This window comes from Rhinolophus ferrumequinum, chromosome 11 (assembly GCF_004115265.2).
Source record: "Rhinolophus ferrumequinum isolate MPI-CBG mRhiFer1 chromosome 11, mRhiFer1_v1.p, whole genome shotgun sequence".
Classification (NCBI taxonomy): Eukaryota; Metazoa; Chordata; class Mammalia; order Chiroptera; family Rhinolophidae; genus Rhinolophus; species Rhinolophus ferrumequinum.
In genome coordinates, this window is record NC_046294.1 from 4900564 (window position 1) to 4917875 (window position 17312).

Below are 17312 nucleotides of genomic sequence, written 5' to 3' on the forward strand. Positions count from 1 at the left end.
TGGGGACACTGGTCTTAGAATCAGACACAGTGGATTTTAAGGGGGGCACCGCAAACACATTTATCCATGCCGGTTGGCCCTCATGCTTCCACTCTCCGCATGAATCACTGGGAGACATGCAAAGCTTCAGGGGACATCAGGTGGGATTTAGAACTAAACCCTGAAGCTCCTAGGAGAGCCTCAGGGCCACCTTGGAGGTACGGAGGGCAGAGCAGAGAAGAGCAGGTGACAGCTGCAGCAGAGGGAAGTGACTTGCCTAAAGCCACTCGGATAGACTATGCCAGAGTCGGTGCAGAAACTCAGGCCTGGCGTGCAGGGAGGGGGCACTGGCTGTAAGTAGTCTGACGGTCTAGCCTTTCTCCCTCCCTGATAGCAAGGAGTATGAGGGGGTTCTGGGAAAGCCAGAATAGGTGGCAGGAGAAACCTGGGTCCTCACTAGGTGGGACAAAGTTCAGGGGAATTGATGTTTATGGAACACCTACTCTGTACAGGCACTAGATACATGTTGGCTCATTTTACCCTCCCAGAGGCCCTGGGGTTGGGATGTGGTCTTGTTTTACAGCCAGGGAAACTGAGGCTCAGAAAAGCTAAGGGGGCCATGGCCAGAATTCGAACCCAGGTCCGAGGCCATCACCCACAGTGTCTCCCCTCAGCACCCCTGGACTTCTCCCCCATTGAGCAGAGAAACCCAGCCGCTGAAGGTCTCTTTATTTCCATCTTGGTCTCTAATGCAAGCCCACCCCTAGGGCTCCAGGCCTGGAACTCAGCAGCAAACAGTTTATAAATAAATAAGTTACAAAAGCGGATGGGGGCATGGCCCGGACAGCCCTCCCAGGGTGCTTGGTGCTCAGTGCTCTGTGAGCGAGAGCCGCAGGATCCGCTGTAAGTCTTCCTCCTCCTGCTGCCCTCGGCGCTCCCGCTCCTCTTGTTCCCGTGAGGATAACTCCAGGGCCAGGCGCAGCTGCTCCTCAAAGCTTGGGGGAGCTGGGGTCAGGGGCGTCCTATGAGGGGATCCGGGACCCCTGGGCTCTGTGGACATCCGCAGGCTTTCCTGGAGGGCCCTTCCCGGCAAGGCATGAGAGGGAGAGTAGACCGGTGAGCACCAAGGCTGGGGGAAGAGGCCAAGGGCTGGGACTTGACTTTGGGGGGCAAGGACAGGGTGGCTGGGACCTGGGAGACCAGAGAGAAGGTGGGGTCTTCTCTCCTCTTCCCGCATGCCACCTTCGGGGGTGGGCAGCAATGCTGATGGTGGGTGACCCTGAAGACGGCAGGGGTCCTAGGACCAGCACCTGCCTGCTACCCACCCCTACCAGCTATGGACCCCTGGCTGGCAGACCCCAGAGGCAGGGCAGGGCTGAGACATGGACCTAGTAGGCCCCAGACGGCCTCACCGCTCCAGCTGAAGCTGCTCCTCATACACCGCGGCTTGGGGAGGTGGGTGGGCGCCTGGCCGGGTGTTGGTCAGGGCTTCCCAGACAGTTACCTGCGGCAGCCAGAGCCCAGAGCTGTCACTTCTGCCACCCCTGCCCATACCCAGGGCCTCGCCCTGCCCGCGCCCCACCTGCTCGGCCTCTGTGCCCGCCTCGAGCAGGCTCTGCTGGATGGCGAACTGCAGCAGGTCGTCATCCTCGTCGCGGAGGGGCTCGCTGCGCTCCGCACCCAGCACGCTGTACCCCTCGGGCACCTCGAACACAGCGGGGTCCACCTCACATGGGAAAGGGCACCCTGGGACGGCAGGCGGGCCAAGCTCAGCCTCCAGGACCCAGAGACCAGCACGCCGTGCAGCCCCCTCCCTCCTGCAGTGGTACCTGAAGCTTCCACCGCAGAGCCAGGGGCTGACACCCACACTGAGCTCAGGGGCTCGTCACAGCCACACAGGTTGCTGAAGGTGATGCGGGCGTTGAGCACGTGGAAAAGGGGAATCTCTGAGGAGACAGCGCAACCTGAGCTGCTGGCCAGAGACCCACCCGTGCCTGGACCCTGGCGCTGCCTGAGGTCCCCCTGCTGCCCCACCACCCTCTCACCGATCTTGACCGGGAAGCCAGGTGGGAGGCGTAGGGTGATGAAGTCACGCAGCTTGGCAAAGTGAGCATTGCTGATGGCCATTAGGTCGATGATGGGCGTCACCTGGTTTCCCAAGGAGAGCGGGTGCTCCTCGCTCAGCCATAGTGTTGCCTTGAACCTGCCCGGCCGACCACAGGACATGGGTCGCGGAACCTCTGGTGGCCTCCGTGCTAAAGCCCACCCACTCTGGACACCTGCCTTTATTCATGCCCTCCACCTGGCCTGGGGCACCCTTCTCTCTGCTCAGCTGCCCCGGCCTGCCTCTCCCAGGAGCGTGTGTCCTTCCCGCCCTATGGCCCCTGTTACCCCCAGACCCTGGGCCCAGGCTGGAGCTACATCTAGGCTGCGGCTTCAATCTGGGCCTCGTCCACAGCGCATCCTCCTCAACCCACAGCTGGTCAGTGCCTCCCACTTTGCCCTACTTTGGGGTCCAGCACAACCCAGGGGTCTGAAGTGCCAGGTTTCAAATCCACTGGGAGGCCAACAGAGTCCACATGAGGTCCCTGGGACAGCGCTGGGTCCATTGTAAGCTCTATGTCACAGCCCATCAGACCCTCATGGCGCCCTCATGAGTAGGTGGCTCAGTGTGACCGAGGAGACTAGACTCTCCCAGGGGAAGACATTTCCTTAGGCCACAAAGCCAGGAGGTGGTAGAGCTGTGGGCCCTTCCCGCTCTGCTCCAAGCTGGCCCCCAGCAAGTGCCTAATGAATAGAGCCACACGTGGCTGGTGCTGCCCATTCATTCATTCACCAAAGAAGAGTGAGCAGCCCTCTGGGCCAAGCCCTGAGCTAGGTGCTGAGGACCATGGATAAGACAGACCTGGCTCCCGCCCCTAAGCAGTAGAGTCTAGAGGGAAGCCAGCTGGGTGAGTGGGTCCCCCATTCTGGTGGGCCCCATGTGTGAAAGGAGTCTGCTAGGGCTCAGCAAACCAGGCAGGGTCCCTGTTCTTGAGGGAAGTCCCCAGCCAGCCCCCACACCTCACCTCTGTACTTTGCTGGACATCTCAATGGGGCGGCCGATGTTCCGTGACTCCAGGCTGAAGTTGGGGTCAAAGTATTCATCGGGGGAAATGGCTGTGGGGTTGGTGGGGCTGGCTGCCTGCTGCACAGGAGCCTGGGTGGGCCCCAGGACCCGCTTAGAGCTCAGGGCGGCGCCTGCCTGGCCCTGCCCAGTGGTCCCCAGCCCCTGCCCCCCAGCCCTGGCTCACCCCATTGTGGGAGGAGTGCTGCTGGGCCATCCCGAGGAAGGACTGGAACGGAGTCTTCCCCCCTACGGAGAAGGGTGGGAGCCCATGAGGGGCCTTTGGGCCACTGCCCCCAGACTGCACCCCCTCCACCCTGGGAGCCTCCTGTCAGTGGGGAGACAGAGTAGATAGGAATGGGGCGGCCTCCCAACGTGTCCCAGATACTCTGCCCCCCCCAGAGCACAGTGACCCCACCACATGATATGACTAGGCAGCAGGCAGGCGCACCTGGCTTTACCTTTGTTCCGTGACTTGTCCTGATCAGAGAGGTGCTCCGTGCGTGTGCGTGTCACCAGCTCCACATTGGTGGCACTGTACACCTGGGGAGCAGGGGAGATCAGGAGGTGGGGGCTCAGTCTGTTCCCCACACTCAGCCTCCCCAGCATAGGACGCAAGTCCTCCTGTGAGGAACAGATGAGATCTCACTGCCCACAGTGGAGGAGGTGGTGGGGTCTGAACCCTGGGGAGTCACTAATGAAAGGAAAATGGTCTTCGTTTCATCTCAGTACCTTGGGCGGGGAGCCCATGCTGGGGGTCCGTGCTGGGGGAGATCCCTACGTGTTCAGCCAGGGCTGGGTGCTCAGGCCCCGCTGAGTTCCCATGGCTGCACAGGGCTTCCAGAGCCCACAGGATATTCTGTCTCTCCCTCCACATGGAGCTGGGAAGAAGGAGGGGAGTTCCTGGGCCTTGTCGCCTACCCCTGCCCCCACCACTAGCGTCTCCTACCTTGGCCTCGTAGCCGCTAACGGTTTCCATCTTCTCAGACCGCCAGCCCCAGATACCACATTTGTTCCTGAAATAGACCAAACAGGAGCTCATGATGACATACACCCCCAACCCTGGCCAAAGCCTTCTCCCCCAAACACCCCCTCCAACTAGCCTTCTCACTATGAAACACGGGGGCCCTGAAGAGGACACCTGGGCAGCTGGGGCAACTGACCAAGGACTGGGGATTAGAAAGTACTGAGGAATTATTGTTAATTTTGTTAGGGGTGATAATGGTGTTGGAGCTGGGTTGTAAAACATCCTAATCTGTGAAGAGTCACGTGCAGAAGCATTTACTGTTGAAATGATAGGACATCTGAGATGTGCTTTAAAAACAATACAGGAAAAAAGAAAAAGGGGCAGAAGGACAGGTTCAACAAGATGGGCAAAATGTTGATAAATGTGGAAGTTGGGTACATTATACTATGCTTTCTTCTTTCATATATGTTTGAAATTTTCCATAATAAAAAGTTAAAAATAAAAATATGTCTGATTCAACAATAGCTGGAGACGTCAATATCCCACTTTCAATAATGGGTAGAATGGATAGCCAGAAGATCAACAAGGAAATAGAAAACTTGAACAACACTATAAACTAGACTTAACAGACTTCTTTAGACTACTCCACCTAACAACAACAGAATACACATTCTTTTCAAGTGCTCGTGTGACAGTCTTCAGGATAGTCCATCTGCTAGGCCATAAAAGAAGCCTCGATAAAATTTAAAGGAGAGAAATCATACAATGTATGTTCTCCAATCACAACAGAATGAAATTAGAAGTCAATAATGGAAAAAAGATTTGGGAAACTCACAAATATGTTGAAAGTAAACAACACACTACTAAACAACCAAAGGATCAAAGAATAAATCAAAAGGGAAATCAGAATGTACTTTGAGATGAATGGAAATGACACAACATATCAAAACTTTTATGGGACACAGCTAAAGCAGTGCTCAGAGAGAAATTCATAGCTGTAAATGACTATATTAAGAAAGAAGAGGGATAACCAAGATGGTGCAGTAGGTAAATGCTGTGTTTACCTTCTCTCACAACCACATCAAAATTAACAACTAATTTACAAAACAACCATTACTGAGAATCACCTAAAATCAAGCTGAATTGAAGCCTTTCAACCAAGATCGTGCAAAAGCCACCTCCAGACTGGTAGGAAGGTCAGAGATGTGGCATGGGTTGGTCCCATACCCGCATGTGACCATTAAAGATCGGGAGGGCTATTTTCGCTGTGGGGGTCCCCCAAGCCCCTAAAGGAGTGAGAGATACCAGCCCCACCCCAGCCCAGGGTTCCAGTGCCGGGGAGAGAAGTCCCCATAATTTTTGGTTGTGATAACCAGCGCACATTGTAACTGAGTGAGACTGAGTGCAGCTGCACTCACAGGCACTCCTCTTAAAGGGACCATGCACGGACTTACCCACCAGTGGAATCACTAATTTTGAGCTCCAGAACTGGGGCAACAGCTGGAAAGATGGCAGGGACAAATGGTGGGGAATTGAGTTGTCTGGCTTGGGACGGGGGCTGGAGAGGCAGCTTTCTCTTGGATGGAAGAGCTAGTGGAGGCCATTGTTTCTTTGTTGAGCCCTCCCCGTTCCCAGCATTTGAACAACAGGTGGCTGCCATTTCTGAGTCTCTACCGTTCATTCGCCACGCCCTGGTGATTAGAGACCTGGCCCTGCCCAACTTTCTGGCACATCCAGGCTGCTTGCAATGGCTTTTTCATGTAGACTGCCTGCCTTGGCTCAGGCTGCACTTTCCTAGGGTATCTTAAAGGTTCGCGTAACCCAGACAAGCAGCATCTGGCTTGAGCGTGTCCTGTACCCCTGGCTCAGCAGCCCCAAACTGACACTAGTAGCATCTGGCTTTGGTTCACCACTTGGCATCTCAAGGCGCTTCCAAGCACAACATGGGTGGCAGCCATCTTCAGATTTCTTTCTGGCTCCCGCTAGGTGACCCTGGGTGGGGCACAGGCTGTGGCTGAAGTAGACCTACAGTGGATCCCCTCCAAGGTGGTCCTGGGCTGGTGTCACCAGTGACCAGCTTCAAAATGAGCTGGAGCATCACCCAGTTGTCTCCAAGTATGACACACCCAAGGGGTGGATTGGACAGGCACCAGAATCCTGCTGAGACAGATCCTGCTCTGTAGGCTCAGGCCCTGCACAACAACTCTTCCACTGTAGTCAAGGCCAGTCCTCACAACCAGTGAGCCTAAGGGTCAGTCCCTCACATTGATGTGCAATTATCAAGCAAGGCTCAACTACAAGAGGAGGGCACACACAACCCACACAAGGGATGCACCTGGAGCACAGGGCTCAGGTGACCAGAAAGACTGTGCCACTGAACCCCACAACACACCTACTATGTAAGGCTACGCTACTAAGGCCGGAAGACACAGCAGCCCTACGTAATACATAGAAACCAACACAGGGATGCAGCCAAAATGGGGAGACAAAGAAACATGTCCCAAATGAAAGAACAGAACAAAGCTCCAGAAAAAAACTAAGCGAATCTTAGTTTCTATCAGATGCAGTGTTCCAAACACTGGTTATGAGAATGCTTGGGGTGGGTGGTTGCTTCAGTTGGTTAGAGCGCAGTGCTCATAACACCAACGTCACCAGTTCAATTTCCACATGGGCCAGTGACCTGCATCCTCCACAACCAGAGTGAAAACAATGGCTTGACTTGGAGCTGAGCTTCGCCCTCCACAACTAGACTGAAAACAGCGACTTGATTTGGAGCTGATGGGTCCTGGAAAAACACATTGTTTCCCAATATTCCCCAATAAAAATTAAAAAAAAAAAAGAATGCTCAATGATCTCATAAAAACGGAGACGGAAACCATAAAAAAGTACGAGTCAGAAATAAAGGATACAATAATGGAAACGAAGAATGTATTACAGGGAATCAACAGTAGATTAGATGAAGCAGAGGATCTAACCAGCGATGTAGAAGATAAGGTAGGAGAAAACACCTCACCAGAACAGCAAAAAGAAAAAAGAATCCAAAGGAGAGGAGAGCTTAAGGGGCCTCCGGGACAATATGAAGCATACCAACATTCACGTTATAGGGTACCAGAAGGAGAAGAGAGAGAGCAAGGAATTGAAAACCTATTTGAAGAAATAATGACATTAAACTTTCCTAACCTGGTGAAGAAAATGGACATATCGTGTTTCCCCGAAAATAAGACCTAGCCGGACAATCAGCTCTAATGCGTCTTTTGGAGCAAAAATTAATATAAGACCTGGTATTATATTACATTATTTTATATTACATTATACCAGACCCGGTATTTATTATATCATATCATATCATATCATATCATATTATATAAGACACGGTCTTATAGTAAAATAAGACCGGGACTTATATTAATTTTTGCTCCAAAAGACGCGTTAGAGCTGATTGTCCGCTAGGTCTTATTTTCGGGGGAAAACGGTACAAGCCCAGGAAGCACAGAGAGTCCCAACAAGATTATCCCAAAGAGACCTACACCAAGACACATCATAATTAAAATGCCAAAGTTTAAATACAAAGAGAGAAATCTTAAAAACAGCAAGAGAAAAGCAGTTAGTTACCTACAAGGGAGCTCCCATAAGACTGTCAGTCTGCTGATTTCTCAACAGAAACTTTGTAGGCAAGAAGGGAGTGGCAGGAAATATTCCAAGTGATGAAAAGCAACGTCTTTGATGACAAGCAAAGTAGAGCAAGATTGCTCTACTCAGCAAGGCTGTCATTTAGAATTGAAGGACAGATAAGGAGCTTCCCAGACAAGAAAAAGCTGAAGTTTATCACCACCAAACCAGTATTACAAGGACTCTTAGAGGGACTTCTTTAAGATGGGAGGGGGGTTAAGGATGGGTGAAAGGGAAAAGGGATTAAGAAGAACAAATTGGTTGTTATACAGCAGTCATGGGGATGTAGGGTATAGCATAAAGAATATAATCAACAATATTGCAATAACTAGGGATGGTGCCAGATAGGTACTAGATCTATCAGGGGATAGATGGGAATGGGGTTGGGGTCAGGGTAAAAAAGGTGAAGGCATTAAGAAATATAAACTGATAGTTAATACAGTATGGGGAATATAATCAACAATGTTGTAAAGATCATATAAGTTGCCAGACGGGCATTGGATTTATCGGGGGATCACGCCGTAGACTGTGCAGATGCCTGACCAATGTGCTATACACCTGAAGAGCTGAAGTAGAATAATACTGAATGTCAACTATAACTGAGTATATAGGTACACATAGTCACGGGATGTGGAGTACAACATAGGGAAGATAGTTGATGGTATTGTAACAGCTATACAAGATGTCAGAGGGGTAGTGACTTGCGGGGTGGTTTATCACCTTATGAGGGGTTTAAATGTCTATTATGTTTCTTTGCACACCTGAAACTAATAAAACCAAAAAAAAGAAAGAAGAGAGATCTCAAATCAATAACCTAACTTTCCATATTAAGACACTAGGAAAAGAGCACACTAAAACCACAGCAAGCAGAAGGAAGGAAATAATAAATACGAGAGTGAACAATTAATAAAATACAGAATAGAAAAATAGAGAAAATCAATTAAATCAATGCTGGTTCTTTGAAAAGATCAACAAAATTGACAAACCTTTAGTTAGATTGGCCAAGAAAAGACAAGACTCAAATTACTAGAATCAGAAATGAAAGAGGGGGAATTACTACTGGTATTACAGAATAAAAAGGATTGTAAAAGAATACAGTGAACAACGATACCCAAACAAATTAGATAATTTAGGTGAAATGGACAAATCCTAAAGAGACAAAAACTACCAAAACAAACTCAAGAAGAAATAATCTAATAGACTGTAACAAGTAGAGATTGAAGTGGTAATAAAATAAAAAACTACCCACAAAGAAAAGCCCAGGCCCAGATAGCTTCACCAATGAAAACCACCAAACATTTAGAAAAGAATTAATACCAATTACTTTTAAACTTTTGTAAAAAATTGACAAGGAGGTGACACTGTCTAACTCATCCTGTGAGGTATTGCCCTGATACTAGAAGCAGACAAAGACATCAAAAGAAAACTACAGACCAGTATCCCTTATTAATAGGAACACAAAATACTAGCCAACCAAATCTAGTAACATATGAAAAGAATCATACACCATGATCACGTGGAATTTATCCCAGGAATACAAGGTTGTCTCAACATCTGAAAATCAACTGATATAACATATATCAATACAATAAAAATAAAAGTCACATGATCATATCAATAGATAGAGTAAAAACATCTCACAAAATCCAAACCCTTTCATGATAAAAACACTCAAAAAACTAGGAATAGAAGGGAACTTCCTCAACCAGATAAAGGCCACCACAACTAACATCATACTTAACGATCAGAGACTAAATACTTTTTCCTTAAGGTCAGGAACAAGACAAAGATGTCTGCTCTTGCCACTTCTAGTCAACATTCTACTTCAGGTTCTAGCCAAGAAAAAGAAATAAAAGGCATCCAGACTGTTAAGAAAGAAGTAATACTATCTCTATTAACAGATGACATGTTCTCATATATAAAAAAAAACCTAAGAAATCCACTAAAAAGCCATTAGAATTAAAAAATGAGTTTTTTAGTTTAGCAAGTTGCAGGCTATGAGATCAATATACAAAAATCAATTATGTTTTTACAGATTTTCCACAAACAATTCAAAAATGTAATAATGAAAATAATTCCATTTATAATAGCATTAAAAACAATAAAATACTTAGACTAAATGCATCAAAAGAAGCGCAAAACTTACATAGTTGACCCTCGAACAAGGCGGGCGTTAGCAGTGCCGCCCCCATGCAATTGAAAAATCCGTATAACTTTTGACTCCCTCAAAACTTAACTACAGTCAGCCCTTTACATCCTCGAATTCTACCAACAGCAGTTAGGAATCTACGGTTGGGAAACTGTGGTTGGGAATTCGAATCAGCCTTCTTTGTAGAAATTGCAAGGTACCCAGCATACCCAAAATAATCCTGAGAAAGAAGAACAAAGTCAGAAGACTCACACTTTCCGATTTCAAAACTTACTACAAAGCAATACTAATTAAGATAGTGTAGTACTGACACAAAGATAGACATACAGATCAATGGAATAGAATTGAGAATCCAAAAATAAACCCATACATCTATGGTCAATTGGTTTTCTACCTGGGTGCCACAACCATTCAATGGAAAAATAACAGTATTTTTAACAAATTGTGGTTGGACAACTAGATAGTCACGTGTAAAAGAATGGAGTTGAACCCTTACCTCCACCATATACAAATATTAACTCAAAATGGATCAAAAACCTAAATGTAAGAGCTAAAAGTATAAAACCTTTAGAAGAAAACAAAGGGGGAAAATCTGCATGACTTTGGATTTGGCAAAGTATTGTTAGAAAACTAAAAGCACAAGCAATAAAAGAAAAAATAAACTGGACCTCATAAAAATTCAAAACTTTTATGCTTCAAAGGACACCATCAAGAAAATGAAAAGACAACCCGCAGAACGGGAGAAAATAGTTGCAAATCATACATCTGATAAGAATTTATAAAGAACTCTTACAACTCAATAATAAAAAGATAACCCAATTTTTTAAATGGGCAAAAGATCGGAATACATACTTCCCCAAAGAAAATAAATAAATGGCCAATAAGCACGTGAAAAGACGTTCAACATCATTAGTCATTAGGGAAATGCAAATCAAAACCACAATGAGATACCACTTTACACCCAATAAGATGGCTATAATCCAAAAAATAAACAAATAAGTGAATAATGAGTGTTGGTGAGGATGTGGAGAAATTGGAGCCCTCATACACTGTTGGTAGGGACAAAAAATGCTAGAGCCCCTTTGGCAAACAGCCTGGCAGTTCTTCAAACAATTCAATTTCCAGTTACCACATGACCCAGCAATTCCACTCCTAAATTTCTACCCAAGAGAAATGAAAACATTTATGTCCACACAAAAATTTGTACATAGTGTTTATAGCAGCATTATTCATAATGGTCAAAAGGTAGAAAAAGCCAAATGTCCATCAATGGATGCATGGATAAACAAAATGTGGTCTATTCATACGAAGGATTCAGCCATAAAAAGGAATGAAGTAGTTATATGCCACCTTTTGGATGAACCTTGAAAACGTTCTGCTAAGTGAAAGAAGCCAGTTACAAAAGACCACATATGATAGGCTACCAGCTATAGGAAATATCCAGAACAAGGAAATCTATAGAGACAGAAAGCAGGTAAGTAGTTGTTTAGAGCTGGGGGACATGATGAGGGGAGGGGAGTTGATAGTCAAAGGATACACGGTATCTTTTTGAGGTGATGAAATTAACCTACCAGTGACTGCGGTAATGATTGCCTATCTGTGAATGTACTAAAAATCATTGAATGGTGCACTTTAAATATGTGAACTGCATGGTATATGAAATCATATCTCAATAAAGCTTTTTTAAAAAAAAAACTGTTTCTGAAGCCTGTTATTGGAACTGGGGCATATGTTGTCACACAAGTAACACTCTGGCAGGAGGGGTCAGGTTCCCAGGCTACCCACAAAGGACTCTGGCCCAGACACAGCCATACTGAGGAGCCAACTTCGGTGGAAACAGCTGCCCTGAACCACAGCCTAAATCCTTGTTTTTATGGGAAAACATGTGAGGTCAGAAGTCAAGAAATGGGACACCCTGACCTTGCCTCTTCCCCAGGAAGACAGCTGCCAGTACAGATGGGCATGGGGGGCTCAAAGGTTGCCACAGGATGTGCAGGCAGTCTGGGTGACACGCTGGACTGGCAGTGACCCCCTCCCCCATCTGACAGCCTCTGGCAGTGGCTCGACGCCTGAACCAGGAACTTCAAAGGCACCGCCCGCAGTGTGATCAGGCCCCAGCTGACCTCTCAAAGGCCACATTGCGAGTGTCCAGGTGGGTGGAGACGATGGGAGAGGTGAGGCGACTGGCCACGTGCTCCTCACTGGGCCGCATGGCTGCCAGCAGCACTTCGGGCTCATGCAGGGCAAGCCCCAGAGTCTCTGTGTGCACCACCTGCCGGTCGTGGTCTACTTCCATCACCAGGGCTCCGGCCTCTGCCAGCCAGCGGGGGGTGGGGGTGGAGGGGTGATGGGGGCAGATCAGTGTGAGGCCCCAGGCAGGGGGTGGAGGGCCATCATGGTGCCCTCAGCCACCTGCCGCTCAGTGTGTGCGCTCTTAGCCCCTGGGTCCCCTCCGCCCCAACCTCTGTTTCCACATCTAGAGAGTGGAGAGAAAGAACAGCACGGTCTTCACAAGCCACAGGAGAACCTCTGGAGCCCACAGTGAGACCCCAGAGCTTACCCTGGCCCTTGAAGATGAAGCTTCTCCGGCCGCGCTGCCAGGTCATGTGCTCGAAGCCCAGGAGACTGGTGTCCACCCGCAGGCTCTCACCCCGCTTCCACACACGGTACACGTCGCTCGGGCACATCTTGGACACAAGGGGCACTGACAGGGGCACAGAAGTCACTAGGGTTCTTTCCCCAAGGCCCCACCCCAGGCCCCTGGGAGCCGAGCAGTACCCACTCACCCCAGCTGGTGAACTCCCACTTCATTTCCACGTAGAAATCGGGGGCCTGGGACAGACCAGAGCGCTTGTCAGGGCCCTGCCTGGTGCTGGGAGCCAGTGGGCCTGGGGAGCTCCTTGTCTCAGCCCCTCTGCCGGAAGCCCGTCCTTCAGCAAGTCCTGACAGCTGCCATGGTCCTGCTACGCTCCCGCCACAACCAAACCCCACTCAGGAAAGGCTGGGCCAAGAGGAACCCTAAAGAGGTCCTCAAGCGATCAGGCTATACACATCTGGAGGCCTGGGAGCGTCTCAACCTGGCCACTAGCCTGCAGGGGAGCCCTGGGGGACTCCTGCCCACTCAGGGTCCCAGAGTCCTCATCTGTAAAGGGGCACCAGGGCCCCCTCTGGGCCTGCCCCTGGGGTGGGGGGCAGGATGTAGTGTTCTCTCCCAGCTGCCTCCCCTCCGCGTGCTTTGAGAAGGGTGAACAGGTATTCCAGGGATCCAGGCCACATCTCTGGAGTCAGATGAAATCCTCCCTCCAGAAAATCCAGCATTCCTGAATGCCTGCATTCACCAGGAGACTCATGGTCTAAAGCTGTGTTGAGATTTCTGGCACTGGGGGTCCCTCGATGCCGGCAAAGGCTTTCCTCCCAAAGGGCCCACTCTCATCCCTGTGGGCCTTCACTCCCCTCTTTCCTTCGTGACCCTGGGCTAGGGTCATAAGAGAGGGATCTCACTGACAGTGTCAGGAAAGCACGCTGCACAGGCTGGGTGCCCTTCCAAGGCCAGGCCTGGCCTGGGTGACCACGGTGACCCCCACACAGTCTGTCATGGCCCCTGCCATGGCCTCCACCCCTCTTACTGGCCACACCTCTGTGCCCTGCTGTACCTGACGAAGTTTGTTGAGCAATTCCGGAATGCCAGCTAGCCTCTGTGTGGCCCTCTGGTAGTCCCGATACTGGAGCACCAGCTGCACCATCTCAGGGTCCCCAGTGCTGACTGCCTCCTGCAGGACTGGGGGCACCAGGCTGCTGAGGGGCACTCTATTGATGTCCCCAGGCCTGGCCACTCACAAACCGCACTGCTAGCCTCAGGGGAATCCCTCTGCCCTCTGCAGTACCTGCCCAGCCCTGGCAGCTCTCTTTGCCCACGTTGGCATTGTGTCGAAGGAGGACTCTCACAGACTCCAGGTTCCCCAGGGACACAGCCAGTTCCAGGGGAGTGCGCCCCCGGGGGTCTTCCTGTTCAATGTCGTGCTGAGGGAAATGGGACAGTTAAGGAGAGGAAGAGGCAAGAAGACCACTGGGCTGAGCAAGGTTGGGAGCCACTGGGGGAAATAAGTAAGGCAGACAGGCGGTGGAAATGGCAGAGGGAGGCCAGGTTGTCCCTGCAGGGATGGGAGGGGGTCTGGTGGGAAGGGCCTGTCCACCTCGCCTGTGCTCTGCTAGCGTCAGAACTGGGGGCCCGGGGGTGGGGCCTGGTCAGGCAGATGTCAAGAGTTTGGACCAGCCTGGGGACTAGGACCGGGCTGCTTGTTCTCAGCCTGCCTCAAGGGTGGTGTGGCGCGAGATCAGGGGCCGGATGCAGTGTGAAGTGGGGAGATGGGCTATGCTCCGCGCTGGAAGCCAAGCCAAAGGCTCAAGCGCAGGGGCAGGTGACCTAGGCTTCGGATCCGGCAGGGAAGGATGAACACGCAAGCGGCTGCGGCGCTGAGCAGGTGTAGGAGGGCTCTAGGATGGAGGCCACAGCTTTGGGTGAGGGGCCCGGAGGACGGCCCTGGTACCCGGCGGGCCTCACCTGGCGGCTGTGCAGCGCGGCCTCCAGTTCGCGGTGCCGGTTCGCCCAGACGAGCCGGTGCAGCGGGAAGGTGGGGCCCGGGCCGGCCATGCTGGGCCTCAGCGCCGCATCCCGGGCAGGCGTGGCGGGGGTGCCCCGGTCCCGCCTCAGCTTGGGGCCTGCCGCGGCCCCCTCGCCTCCAGTCCGCGCCGCGCCGGAGCTGTGCCCAACGCAGCCCGGGAGCCCCCGCGCCCCCGCCGCAGTAGCTGCAGCGGCCGCGGCGCAGGCGGCAGGGAGGGCGGGTCGGGAGGGCGGGGCAGCGCCGGGGCGGGGCGTCGGGCCGCGCGCCCCCTCGCCTCCCACAGTCATGGCAACCGCAACCGGGCCTGCGCGCGCTGGGGGTGGGCGTGGGGCGCTGCCCAGCCTCCATGGCAACCACGCGCACCAGGGGAGAAGCTAGGACCCGGTCTCCACTTGGCCTGGGTCCGACAAGGGTCGCCTGGGGGCGGTCCAGAGGGAGGGACCTGATTACAGCTCTGTCCGCGGCCTGCAGGGGGCGCTCAAGACCAGCGCAGACCCCTCCTTGAGGCGGTCCAACCTGGGAAGGAGGGGGTCCCGGGGCGGGGCGGCTCGGCGAGGGGCGGGGACACTGGGCCTCCGGGCCTTGCGCGCGCGTGTGCGCGTGCGTGCGCGCAGCGGGCCGACGTTTTGCTGTTCCTAGGTTTCTCTGTTTCCTCAGCGGTCCTGCCCATCCCCCGGTCTTCCTACCCTGGGCCCCGCGAGTACCGACTATGCCTGTGTGTGCGGGTGAGGTGGTAGGAGCTGGCTCCCTCCCCATCACTTCGACATGCCTGGCCAGCAAATCATGAAGCACTCTCCCCAGGGACCTTGTCTGGGTCGTTGTCTGGGCTCAGCCATGCGGGGAGGCCGCCCCCCCAAGGCCCTGGAGTCAGGGACAAGAGTATTGGGGAGTGGAGGGAGCAGGCCTGGCTAGCTCTAGACCTTTCCTGGTGGAGGAGGCCTCCGTAAAGGGCTTTCACCCATCGCGTGGATTCCTTTTGCAGCGGCTGCACTTTGCTGCCAGTGTCAGGAAAGGAAGGAGACTTTCGAAATCAGGGCCGGCCTCTCCACCCACACCGGAACCAGGGTGCAGGCCTCGCTGGCTGAGCGCTGGTGGTGTTGCCCTGGCGTTAACCTGGAGTCTGGTCCTGGTTTTGTTGGGTGATGAGGCAGCCACCAGGCTTGGCCAGAGCTGACCCTCCGGTCTCGTATTTGCAAAACGACCAGATAGTCTGATCTAGAAGTTTGAGTTGAGTCTCTGGGCTGGGAGGCTGGTTGTCATTTTCACCCTGCCCTCTCACTGTGGCCGTGTGACGCCTGTGCTATCTGGGATCACTTTGCCACCCCACCCTGCGGTGTTATCAGGGCATTGTAATATCCTTGGGTTTAATAGCAGCTCAAAGGCCTCTGAATATCCACAACTCTACAGTCAGGCCCTGCTGGCTGCCAGTGCTGCAGCTGTTGCAAGCCGCCACATGTCTTAAAGGGGCTGCCCTTTCCCCGCACACCCTCTTCACCCATTTAACAGGATTCTCAGGACCAGCCTCTCCTGATTTCTAGTTACGAACACAACTCCTCACTGGCCTTAGGTTTCTAATTCCATTGTTTTCTCAACCCTTTTCCAGGGACGCTCTCCCTCCCCAAGTCGAACTTCTTCCTGGTTGAAAGCCTGTCTGTTTCCACCGTCTACCTTGATGCCACCTCCACGACCCATTTCAGCTTCCCTTGGGACATCTCTGCGCCGTGTCCCATGTTATCCCATCAGCACGTCCAAAAACAGATCCGGCCACGTTCACCCTCTTCCCCTCAGGCCAGCTCTGCTCGCTGGCGGTTGTGATTCTGAATGGTACCACCGACTTCCCCAGGTGCCATGTTGGACTCCCATCTCTTTCTCGTCCCCAAGTCCCACCCTTTCCTGGTGGGCTGGGTTCTTCCCATCTGGCCTCTTTGCATCTCTTCTTCTACCACAGTCATTATGACATCTGCTTCCCTGGACAGAAACAGTGGCCCCGAAGCTGTCTCCCTGCCTCTTATCCTCTGTCTTCCTCCATTCTGCACATAGTAATCAGCAACTTGTTCTACAGCCAGCTCTCAGCCTGTCCAGAGCCTTCAAGGACCTCCCCAGAGCCTATCCAAGTTCAGACTTCACGTCCACTCCCATCTTCATTCTGCACTAAGTGAGCGCTGGGCCCTGGGCCAAGTGGAGCCTGGCATTCCGGGACTCCCAGGACTGGCTCCTTCCCAGTGCTCCTGCCAACCTGAGCCACTCCTGACTGCCTGGCCCTTCCCTGCATCAGAAACATCCCCACCTCCCCCTCCCAATGCTAGAGGCCCAGTTCGAAGGCCTTTTCCTCCAAGACTCCTTAGCCTCCACCCCCAGCAGCCTTCCTTCTCCACCTGCCACACTGTGCTTTGGCTGCGAGCACAGCAGAGCCCTACATGGGGTCGCAATGGACACCACCCAAGGGGTCTACAGGGCAGGGATGAGGGAAAAAGGAAGTTGACCAGAGTCTCTGGGTATGAGAGGCCTGATCTGGGGAATCCCTCAGGCCTAACAGCCTCCTACTGGGGGAGCACAGAGGGGAGGCCAAAGCCAGAGACAGCCAAGGGCCCAAAGGCTCCCTGTGGTCCTGAGGGCAGAGACCTAACTGTCCACGTGCGGTGTCCTCATGTGCCTGGCAAGCCAGGATGCTCAGTGCAAATGTGATACCAAGCACCAAACTGAAGGCACCTCCTCCTGCTCCCTTGGGCAGTGGGCAGAAGATTCCTCTGCCCCTGCCCCCCAGGTAGGAGGAAGAGGTAGTGGGGCAGGAGAGGGGGAGTGGGCGCCTCCCACCCCACC

The 17312-nt window shown here is 52.2% G+C and overlaps 1 protein-coding gene across 2 annotated transcripts; it reads right to left on the bottom strand.

Annotated features, from left to right (window-relative positions):
* Nucleotides 1–701: 701 nt before the first annotated feature.
* Nucleotides 702–14717, bottom strand: ANKRD13D (ankyrin repeat domain 13D). 2 transcript variants are annotated; one of them, XM_033121848.1, is made up of 15 exons: nucleotides 14432–14717; nucleotides 13755–13890; nucleotides 13524–13648; nucleotides 12657–12702; nucleotides 12431–12574; nucleotides 11994–12183; nucleotides 4035–4101; nucleotides 3547–3628; nucleotides 3273–3334; nucleotides 3048–3178; nucleotides 2025–2182; nucleotides 1809–1925; nucleotides 1562–1725; nucleotides 1392–1483; nucleotides 702–1061 (listed from the first exon to the last, which is right to left on the bottom strand). In XM_033121848.1, the coding sequence occupies exons 1-15, from the start codon at nucleotides 14519–14521 to the stop codon at nucleotides 848–850; spliced, it is 1818 nt and encodes a 605-aa protein (XP_032977739.1). In that variant the 5' UTR covers nucleotides 14522–14717; the 3' UTR covers nucleotides 702–847. The 2 variants fall into 2 exon arrangements, with proteins under 2 accessions (XP_032977739.1, XP_032977740.1); XM_033121849.1 differs by having other exon boundaries at nucleotides 920–1061; nucleotides 1368–1483; nucleotides 14432–14696.
* Nucleotides 14718–17312: the final 2595 nt, after the last annotated feature.